The 11,902-nt window shown below is 41.6% G+C and overlaps 1 protein-coding gene across 1 annotated transcript; it reads right to left on the bottom strand.

Moving 5' to 3' along the window:
* Positions 1 to 828: 828 nt before the first annotated feature.
* On the bottom strand, positions 829 to 11,518 carry LOC139583354 (twisted gastrulation protein homolog 1-A-like). Its single transcript, XM_071414327.1, has 5 exons — positions 11,304 to 11,518; positions 10,524 to 10,669; positions 7,496 to 7,595; positions 6,694 to 6,966; positions 829 to 3,524 (listed from the first exon to the last, which is right to left on the bottom strand). The coding sequence occupies exons 2-5, from the start codon at positions 10,641 to 10,643 to the stop codon at positions 3,343 to 3,345; spliced, it is 675 nt and encodes a 224-aa protein (XP_071270428.1). The 5' UTR covers positions 10,644 to 10,669; positions 11,304 to 11,518; the 3' UTR covers positions 829 to 3,342.
* Between the last annotated feature and the right edge of the window lie 384 nt (positions 11,519 to 11,902).

The raw sequence follows: 11,902 nt of genomic DNA, 5'->3' as shown, positions 1-11,902 counted from the left end.
TGTAATTGTCAATAAAAGCCTTTGAAACTTATGAAATGCTTGTAATTATACTTCAGTATTCCATAGTAACATCTGACAAATATCTAAAGACACTGAAGCAGCAAACTGTGGTAATTAATATTTGTCATTCTCAACTTTTGGCCACGACTGTACATATAGTGTACGTTTTGTTCTGAGACATTAGTCAGTTAACATGACCTTTTATATTTTTTTACATAAATGTTTCAAAATTAAACTACGTTAAGCGATGCAGATGACTTCATACAGCAAAACATAAGATTTCTTAAGCCTGTGTTTACCACAGACCTTATTTTCAGTGTTTTATCCAAAAACGGCATTCATTTCTAACAAAAAAGCCAATTACTATTACTCTTCCCTTTATCAAAGACCATTTGCCTAAACCGAACCCGAAATTCATGTCCTTCATAAGATCCATTCCTCCATGCTTTTACAGCCAACACAATAGCATCATTGTCCAACGCTGCAACAAGGATGTCTGCCTGCACGCAACCCCGATCGACTGCATTGCAGCAGGTTTGGCTGGCTTCCCATGTCAGGTGGACAGACTGTTCACGTGACCAGAGCCATCCTCCTGAGACAAAGGCTTCTTTGTTAGGCCTTGGATGTACCCGACACACAACACTTTTGTTGCCTGTCAGCCAGTGGGCTGTGCCCAGCATCATGCTCCTCACTTTCCATGCCTCCCCTTCCTCCTACAGGGAAAGTGGGGCAAACTGATTGGGACACCTGGGTTGTGTGGCAAACCGGTTTAGAAAACCCAGGATGAAAAGGAACTGTTAGGCATCAAATGCTCCTGTTGGGAAACTGTTTAGTGTAAAAATGAGAAATGTTTAATTTATTACATTTTACACAAAACATTATTTTACTGTTTGCAATTTGGAATGAAGTGTTTTACACATGTTCCTGTCACAATTCAAGTTATATTATTGCTTTTACATGAACAATGTATCTACTTTACTTCTCCCACCTCATTTTCATAAGCTGTTATTTGTGAATTTCTAAGCATTGGCTTAGAAATTAAAGCATTTGTCTTTAGTACCTCACTGCTTCCATAAACCACATTGCTCCACTTCTGTGCCAAATAACCAACATTTTCTGTTTCACGAGACCCACTGGCTACACGACAACCCTATAAAAACTTGACAGATCAAGGAAATAAGCAATGCACGACGGAACCAGCACAAGAAAGCAAGGACACAAACAGATTGAATGTAGCACATACAACCTCTACCAGACCAATAAAGCTGCAGAAAGACGTTGCAGTAACGTTTTTGCTGCTCTCTGCCAGCCTCTGTGGCCCTAATTGAAACCAAATGTTGCAGACCTTTAATAAGCATAGCTAAAGACATGAAGAACGGGGGAATAAACACAGAGGGCTCGTGCAATAACAACTGGATTCCTCTGACATGACTTACAGTACACACCTCAGAGTGGAACACACTCCTGGTCTGAAACAGATCCCACCAGACTACCTTTAGACCAATCAACTGTTCCATTCCGGAGTGTGTATAGTAACAGTGTGGTATACAGTCAAACAACATACTTGTGCTAGAATGATAAATGTTTACAGTATGAAACAAATCATCTTAACTGCGCCTATAAAATCAAACCTGTTGTCTGTGAAAGGCTGGCCATCAGTTTTGATTGAATATGGCCGTCGTTTAAAATAACATACACTAAATGGCCAGAAGTATGTGGACAACCCTTCACATTAGTGGATCCGGCTATTTCAGCCACACCCGTTCCTGACGTGTGTATAAAATCGAGCACACAGCCATGCAAGCTCCATAGACAAACATTGGCTGTAGAATGGCCTTACTGAAGAGCTCAGTGACTTGCAACGTGGCACCGTCATAGGATGTCACCTTTCCAACAAGTCAGTTCATCAAATTTCTGCCCTGCTAGAGCTGCCCCGGTCAACTGTAAGTGCTGTTATTATGAAGTGGAAACGTATAGGAGCAACAACGGCTCAGCTGTGAAGTGGTAGGCCACACAAGCTCACAGAACGGGACCGCCGAGTGCTGAAGTGCATAAAAATCGTCTGTCCTCAGTTACAACACTCACTACTGAGTTCTACTGCCTCTGGAAGCAACGCCAGCACAAGAACTGTTCGTCGGGAGCTTCATGAAATGGGCGAGCAGCCGCACGCACACGAGCCTAAGAATACCATGCTCAATGCCAAGCGTCGACTGGAGTGGTGTAAAGCTCTCAGCCATTGGACTCTGGAGCAGTGGAAACACATTCTCTGGAGTGATGAATCACGCTTCACCATCTTGCAGTCCGACGGACTAATCTGGGTTTGACGGATGCCATAAGAACGCTACCTGCCCCAATGCACAATGCCAACTGTAAGGTCTGGTGGAGTAGGAATAATGATCTGGGGCTGTTTTTCATGGTTCAGGCCCCTTAGTTCCAGTGAAGGAAAATCTTAACACTACACCATTCTAGACGATTCTTTGCTTCCAACTTTGTGGCAACAGTTTGGGGAAGGCCCTTTCCTGTTTCAGCATGACAATGTCCCCATGCACAAAGAAAGGTCCATACAGAAATGGTTTATCAAGATTGTTGTGGAAGAACTTGACTGGCCTGCACAGAGCCCTGACCTCAACCCCATCGAACACCTTTGGGATGAATTGGAACGTAGACTGCGAACCAGGCCTAATAGCCCAACATCAGTGCCCGACCTCACTAATGCTCTTGTGGCTGAATGGAAGCAAGTCCCCTCAGCAATGTTCCAACATCTAGTGGAATGTTTTCCCAGAAGAGCGTAGGCTGTTATAGCAGCAAAGGGGGGACCATCTCCATATTAATGCCCATGATTTTGGAATGAGATGTTTGACGAGCAGGTGTCTATACTTTTGGCCATGTAGTGTATGTTATATTACTAACAATTATATAATTATACAAAACAGTATTTACTATGATTGTCCATTACAGCAAAAATAAAATGCCATTTCACTACAGATTTGATAACATTGATTGCTTGTCTTTACGCGGCTATATATATATATATATATATATATATAAAACGATTTGGCATAGTGACTCTTTCAGCATTAACTATATGAGAATATAAAACAATCAATATATATTTATTCTCTGCTAGAGAACCTATATAAGATATAAAAACTAATTCAAGAGTGAAAAATATAATATAAGGGCTAATATTTTACATCACAACATGGAAACATTTTACAAAAGGCTGAGGCACAAGTCATCCTACTCAGTCAACCTCATCAGCTAATCTGCATATTGCAGACAGTGCCCCCTTGTGGCATTTTGAGCACAGTACCCTAACGTGGCTAGTCCCATTGGCTTTCATTAGAACAGGCAGTTCATGCACTTGACGGCTTTGCTGCCGTAGTCGAGGCACTCCGGGCCGATGCATTCACAGCAGGCGTTGTGGAACCAGCGGTACTTGGAGCCGCCCATGGACTCGCAGTACTGCTTGCACTGGCGGATGGACACACAGTCATCAAAGTACACCACGGTGCACATGTTATCTGTGGAGGGGGAAAAAACGGGGAGAAATAAGCCTTTGAATACAACAGGCAAATATTAGCAATAAAATGCTTAAGCGATATATTGTAGTCTTCACTTTACCTTTATGAAGGTACTCTAAAGCACAAAATAAGCAAAGTCCTGTTAGTCCACCTCTATGTATCGTATCAAATCTCAGTATTTATTTAAATGTTTAATACATTTTTTTTTTTTATCACAAAATAGTTTGAACTATTGTGCCACAAGTATGTGTTAGCCAGCTGAGCTAAAGCCTAGTAGAGCCTAACCTCTTGATTGACATGCATCATCCATACTATGCTAAAGGGCTGCATGCGTATGGCTTGATTTAAGCCCATGTGTTTATCTCTGCCGCCCCACACCCATCCCACCTCATAAGGCAAGGGCATCCCCCACCGCTGGAGGCCTGATTAATGAGCGTGTTTTCCCAAAGGGAAAACAGATCTGGGTCACAGGTTCACAGAGCGGATACGTAAGGAGCTCGCTTACTCTCTCCCCCCCTAGATTCCTAGTCAATTAGAATCACTAGGACCAGAGGCTGAGGAGAGGACAACTGGAGCGGATGCACATGAAAGTTCACGAGGCCAGCAGCAATATACTCAATAATTTACAGGGCTGCTTGGTTTTCAAATAGCGGCCTGCTAAAACCATCAAACGAAAGCCAAGGCCCTGAGATCTCATAAGCTTTTATGGAGGGGTCAAGCCACAGAGCTCAGTTCAAAGCAGCTTTAGCCATGAGTTCATTATAGCTTAGCCCTCCCCTCCTAAAACAATATGGTCCCTGCCAGGGGGATGAGTTAGGGAACTCCTGGGGGTTCCCTAAAATAGTGTGTTGGATCAAAGTCCATATATTTAGCACTTATGGGTTGCCCAATCTGCCCAGGTTAATACCCCTAAAGCCAATTGGGCTGTCCTGATTTGTTATGGGAGATATTTTATTTTTTACTGTTTTCTACATTGTAGAATAATGGTGAAGACATCAAAACCAGGAAATAACACATATGGAATCATGTAGTAACCAAAAAAAGTGTTAAACAAATCAAAATATATAGTAATATAAAGTAGCCACCCTTTGCCTTGACAGCTTTGCACACTCTTGGCATCCTCTCAACCAGCTCCATGAGGAATGCTTTTCCAACAGTCTTGAAGGAGTTCCCACATAGGCTGAGCACTTGTTGGCTGCTTTTTCTTCACTCTGCGGTCCCATCTCAATTGGGTTGAGGTCGGGTGATTGTGGTGGCCAGTTCATCTGATGCAGCTCTCCATCACAGTCTTCTCTGAACAGCTGATGTTGAGATGTGTCTGTTACTTGAACTCTGAAGCATTTATTTGGGCTGCAATTTCTGAGGCTGGTAACTCTAATGAACTTATCCTCTGCAGCAGAGGTAACTCTGCGTCTTCCATTCCTGTGGTTGTCCTCACGAGAGCCAGTGTCATCATAGTGCTTGATGGTTTTTGCAACTGCACTTGAAGAAACGTTCAAAGTTCTTGAAATATTCCGCATTGACTGACCTTCATGTCCTAAAGTAATGATGGTTGTTTCTCCTTTCTTATTTGAGCTGTTCTTGCCATAATATGGACTTGGTCTTTTACCAAATAGGGCCATCTTCTGTATACCACCCCTACCTTGTCACAACAAAACTGATTGGCTCAAACGCATTAAGAAGGAAAGAAATTCCACAAATTAACAGGGCACACCTGTTAATTGAAATGCATTCCAGGTGACTACCTCGTGAAGCTGGTTGAAAGAATGCCAAGAGTGTGCAAAGCTGTCATCAAGGCAAAGAGTGGCTACTTTGATGAATCTAAAATATATTTTGATTTGTTAAACACTTTTTTGGTTACTACATGATTCCATAGTTTTGAAGTCTTCACTTTTATTCTACAATGTAGAAAATAGTAAAAATAAAGACAAACCTTGCAATGAGTAGGTGTCCAAACATTTGACTAGTACTGTGTGTATATACGTACATACATACATACATACATACATTACCACCTCACAAGTCCTCAACTGGCAGCTTCATTAAATAGTACCCACAAAACACCAGTCTCAATGTCAACAGTGAAGAGGCGACTCCGGGATGCTGGCCTTCTAGGCAGAGTTCGTCTGTCCAGTGTCTGTGTTATTTTGCCCATCTTAATCTTTTATTTTCATTGGCCAGTCTGAGATATGGCTTTTTCTTTGCAACTCTGCCTAGAAGGCCAGCATCCCGGCGTCGCCTCTTCACTGTTGACGTTGAGACTGGTGTTTTGCCGGTACTATTTAATGAAGCTGCCAGTTGAGGACTTTTGAGGCATCTGTTTCTCAAACTAGACACTAAATGTACTTGTCCTCTTGCTCAGTTGTGCACCGGGGCCTCCCACTCCTCTTTCTATTCTGGTTAGGGCCAGTTTGCGCTGTTCTGTGAAGGGAGTAGTACACAGCGTTGTACGAGATCTTCAGTTTCTTGGCAATTTCTCTCATGGAATAGCCGTCATTTCTCAGAACAAGAATAGACTGACGAGTTTCAGAAGAAAGGTCTTTGTTTCTGGCCATTTTGAGCCTGTAATCAAACCCACAAATGCTGATGCTCCAGATACTCAACTAGTCTAAAGAAGGCCAGTTTTATTGCTTCTTTAATCAGAACAACAGTTTTCAGCTGTGCTAACATAATTGAAGAAGGGTTTTCTAATGATCAATTAGCCTTTTAAAATTATAAACTTGGATTAGCTAACACAACGTGCCATTGGAACACAGGAGTGATGGTTGCTGATAATGGTCCTCTGTACGCCTATGTAGATATTCCATAAAATAAGCAGCCGTTTCCAGCAACAATAGTCATTTACAACATTAATAATGTCTACAATGTATTTCTGATCAATTTGATGTTATTTTAAATGGACAGAAAATGGACAGAGTGTGCTTTTCTTTCAAAAACAAGGACATTTCTAAGTGACCCAAACTTTTGAACGGAAGTGTATATATAAATAAAATAGTATATTGCAATGTGGAATCTTCAGAGTCTGTTTTGCTGATGAACTGAGTTTAATACTTTGATAACAGGCACCTGCACAAGACTGTATGATGTGCCTATGTTTTATTCTCTTATTAAAATGAGTACACAGCAGCTATTAGCATCCCCATAATTCAACCCCCTCACCCCTCCCTACCTTCAGTACTTTGGCTGTTATCGTAGCTGGCGTGGATACTGTTCCCAGGCAGGGAGACATTTTGGTGCTGGTCCTCGATGGTCTCCAGGAAAGACACCAGGTTCTCGTGGTAAGATAGTTCCTCGGCCACGGGGAAGGATACCACCATCATGTTGATGGGCGCTTCGCCCTCGGTGAGGGCGCGGAACAGTGAGGGGATGGGTCGGTAGAGTTCCTCCACCGTGCTTTTGGAGGTAGCTGGAGTGTCACTGTAGTTCCTAGGGTTACACATCCCTGTGAGGGGAGACAGGAAGCAAGTTAGTAAATATTGATAAATAAATAAAATATTACAATAAATGACTGATAAGTCAGTAAACCACTATTCTTCTCTTGTTCAAATTACACACTGACTCAGTACCCCCTGTATATCCTCATTATTGTTATTTTATTGTGTTACTTTTTATATTTATTTATTTTTACTGTAGTTTATTTTGTCAATATTTTCTTAACTATATTTTCTTAAAACGGCATTGTTGGTTAAGGGCTAGTAAGTAAGCCTTCCACGGTAAGGTTGTCCACCTGTTGTATTCGGCGCATGTGACAAATAATATGTGATTTGATACTCAACATTCACTGTAAAATCTGATGGATGCAATATCTTCAACAATCAGTGAATAAAGGACATAGACATGGAAGGATTTGAAGGAGCTCAATATGATGCAAAAATCAAATACCCATCCTCATTAGCCTCATCCATTCTGACACCGGTTCTTGTTTGTCCTTCCCAATATGCTCACAACTGCACCTAGTCCGTGGCACCTACCCACACAGTCGCAGCACTCCTCCCACAGTGTGCCAAGACAGAGCATACACTCTTTACAGCACGAGCAGTTCCCATCCGAGGGCCTGCACTGACACAGCTCCTGTACATCACAAAACACACACACACAAAATGGAAACCACTACATGGACACATTTTATGTACGTGTCAGGACTGATAGGAGAGAAATTCTGCAACAATCTGGTATAATCCTTCTATCATGTTGTGCACACGTGTGTTAACACTCAGACAATGCAGTAGCCTCAGTCAGGCTTCAGTCGTAACACGAGGAGAGCAAAAACAACATAAGTTTATTTATCTTGATGTGTATCGAGCACATCATGGTTGATACAACGCCAAGAAAATAAACCATATAATATCCTGTCCCTATTTAGAAATCACTAGGGAGAGGATGTGTGTGTGTGCGAGCGGTGACTGTGTGTGTGTTTTACTGCGTATGCTTGAGGTTTCCACCGGAGTGAGTGGGCCGACCTCAAGTTGCCTGTTCTGTGACTCCTCCAGTGCAGAGCGGTTGAAAGGGAGAAGAGGTCAAATTCCAGATGTGCAAAAGGATGGCGCTAACTGAGCCCACAGTCAAGTGTGGTTCTGGCAGCACCTTGCCTGACGACTCAAACTGAATACTCCCGCTGCTCTACGTTCACTACATACTTCAAACTGAGACCACCATAAATGACTTCAATGATGGCAATGTCATAATGAGGGGTGTTGTACAAAACAAAGTCATCAGTAATTGGATAATTTCTAAATCAGTATCAAAAAGCCAATAAAAACGCTTTACCCACGTGTGTTCTGGCTCTGGCCCAACCCATCGGTTTCTGGGACCAATAGGAACGGTTAGAATGTGTTTGCATTCTATAAATCGTCGGGGAGGTACGCCAGACTCATTGTGGAGAAGAAACTAAAGTCTGTAAAGTAGCGTTTGGCTGGCGCAAGGAGTTTGGGTAGCCAGGCAAAGACCAATGCCCAGGGAAGGTACACATATATACAGTACCAGTCAAAAATGTGGACACACCTACTCATTCAAGGCTTTCTTTATTTTTACAATTTTCTACATTAATTAGAAAATTAATTTTCTCAAATATATTTGAGATTCTTCAAAGTAGCCACCCTTTGCCTTGATGACAGATTTGCACACTCTTGGCATTCTCTCAACCAGCTTCATGAGGTAGTCACCTGTAATGCATTTCAATGAACAGGTGTGCCTTGTAAATTTGTGGAATTTAATTTATTCTTAATGCATTTCAGCCAATCAGTTGTGTTGTGACAAAGTAGGGATGGTATACAGAAGATGGCCCTATTTGGTAAAAGACCAAGTCCATATTATGGCAGCTCAAATAAGCAAAGAGAAACGACAGTCCATCATTACTTGAAGCTCAGTCAATGTGGAACATTTCAAGAACTTTGAACGTTTCTTCAAGTGCAGTCGCAAAAACCATCATGCGCCATGATGAAACTGTCTCTCGTGAGGACTGCCACAGGAAAGGAAGACCCAGAGTTACTTCTGCTGCAGAGGATACGTTCATTAGAGTTACCAGCCCCAGAAATCGGCAGTTAACTGCACCTCAGATTGCACCTCACAGAGTTCAAGTAACAGACACATCTCAACATCAACTGTTCAGAGGAGACTGTGTGAATCAGGCCTTCATGGTCGAATTGCTGCAAAGAAACCACTACTAAAGGACACCAATAATAAGAAGAGACTTGCTTGGGCCAAGAAACACAAGCAATGGACATTAGACCGGTGAAAATCTGTCCTTTGGTCTGATGAGTCCAAATTTGAGATTTTTGGTTCCAACCGCCGTGTCTTTGTGAGACGCAGAGTAAGTGAACAGATGATCTCCGCATGTGTAGTTTCCACCGTGAAGCATGGAGGAGGAGGTGTGATGGTGCTTTGCTGGTGACACTGTCAGTGATTTATTTAGAATTCAAGGCACACTTAACCAGCATGGCAACTACAGCATTCTGCAGCGATACGCCATCTCATCTGGTTGCACTTAGTGGGACTATCATTTGTTTTTCAACAGGACAATGACCCAACACACCTCCAGACTGTGTAAGGGCTATTTGACTAAGAAGAAGAGTGATGGAGAGCTGCATCAGATGACCTGGTCTCCACAATCACCCAACCTCATCCCAATTGAGATGGTTTGGGATGAGTTGGACTGCAGAGTGAAGGAAAAGCGTCCAACAAGTGCTCAGCATATGTGGGAACTCCTTCAAGACTGTTGGAAAAGCATTCCATGTGACTACCTCATGAAGCTGGTTGAGAGAAAGCAAAGCTATCATCAAGGCAAAGGGTGGCTACTTTGAAGAATCTCAAATATAACATATATTTTGATTTGTTTAACACTTTTTTGGTTACTACATGTGTTATTTCATAGTTTTGATGTCTCCACTATTATTCTACAATGTAGAAAATAGTCAAAAAGAAAAACCTTTGAATGAGTAGGTGTGTTCAAACTTTTGACTGGTACTGTATCTCCATTGGCTATCTCATGTACAGCCAAGGTAGACTAGGCTAAATCCTTTGAGGACACTGTGCAGCTGTAAATTGAAAACCTTCACTTCATTGTAGCCCTGCCAACTCGGCAAGTTCTTTTTTTGTTTTGTTAGTTGGTTGAGGGATCCCAGCAACTGTCATGGTTTAATGTGCTTTTCCAGTACAAAGAGAATACTGTGATCACAGCAGAGAATTCAGGTTCATGTAAAATAACTTCAGACATACAGAGGAAATGCATAGTGGGAAGTTAATCACATTTTAGATCAACACTAAGGAGTAAAATGTTGGCATAATATTGTATGGCAGTCGAACTTTACTCTGAAAAGACAACAATCCCTTATAGAATTTGCATAGAGTTCTCAACGTGACTTAGAAACATTTTATTCGTGCGAGAAAAAAAAAAGTTAACCTAATGCCTTTCTGGAAACGTCACATCACACTAAGCGCTTAGCCTTCTTAATTGAATGATGCCTTTCCAAAAACGTTATGCAAAGAGTTTAGCCTTCTTACCTGAATGAGACATTTGCTGACATCACTGGCACAGAGAGCCTTGTTGCAGGCTGTGGTCATGGAAAGTCCCGAGAGAAGGAAAATAAGTGCAGTGGATAGTAAGATTTGAGTAGACTTCATTCCGACACGCACGAAACAACGGTAACCTGAACCGACAAAACAGAGACAGACAATAACTTAGAATGTACCCCTTATTCAATGAGATAACACAAGACGTCATCCAGGCACAAACATACTAATAAAATACAGGAAAAGTCGTGTCAAGGAACCATCCCTTTGATTCAATTGTTATGGTAAATTGCCCGCTTGCTTCAAAGGAGCATTCCTTTTCTACACAAACCCAGTGCAATGCAAAAAAGACATTGGTTTCTCACTTGTTGGCAACTCAATTCTAATAAAGGTTGCTGCGCACTTTCATTAAAACATCTGAATACGTTTCAAATCCATGTTCAAACGTTGTATACCTATTACGGTAGTCTAATTCAATAATAGCATGTTTATCATTCCAGTAGTGCAACACTTGGACTTCAGGGTTACATAAGGAAGGAATGTTACATTTTATCCTAAAATTAAACACTTTGGATACATTGTATGAAAAGTCTGACACTTTTCAGGCTGCGTTTATGGACGAGCCTCGTGTTTTGGAGAGGCAAATACGCTACCCAAAGCTATAAACACCTTTTCTCAACATGAACTAACTAGGAAGAAAGAAGGATGGACTTTTTTTGTCTTGGTAATGAACCCACACCAAGGAACCATAGAAGTAGTAAATAAACTTACCTTGCCCAAATAGTCGATTCTTGCTCCAGAGGTGAACGTTTCTTACCTTTGTTTACCTATACTTTTCAGAATTAAAGCATGTTCTTCTGTTCTGATGGCGTGACTCTCCCCTCTGGCTAAACAAAGCAGACAGTGGTAGACAAGCGCCTTAAAGATACAGTTACCATTTCAGGCTGCAGGCACAGTAGCCCCGCAGCTCAGGTGAACCCGAGCCAAGACAACTATGTCTGCTGGCATCATATAATATGCCATTTCTACTTGTGTGTTGATCTGATTTGTTTAGCTATATTCCACTGTACATATTTATTAGATTGTTAATTAGTAAATAGTAGCAACCATTTTGAAAGATACTTCTGATCATTTCACTGATCACATTCACTGATAATACTAGCCAGAAGAGGACTGGGCATCACTCTGAGCCTTGTTCCTTTCTAGGTTTCTTTCTACCTGGCCAGTGTGTTTCTGCCTCTGCATTGCTTGCTTTGGGCTTGGTATCTGTTAAGAACTTTGCAACTGCTGATGTAAAAAGGGTTTTTATAAAATAAATGTAATGACCACCAATAATATTATTAATTATGTAGGCTATATAAAAGTCATCG

Source organism: Salvelinus alpinus, chromosome 8, assembly GCF_045679555.1.
Source record: "Salvelinus alpinus chromosome 8, SLU_Salpinus.1, whole genome shotgun sequence".
Taxonomy (NCBI): Eukaryota; Metazoa; Chordata; class Actinopteri; order Salmoniformes; family Salmonidae; genus Salvelinus; species Salvelinus alpinus.
The sequence above is the reverse complement of the archived record's forward strand: the minus strand, read 5'-3'. Positions and strand labels throughout refer to the sequence as shown.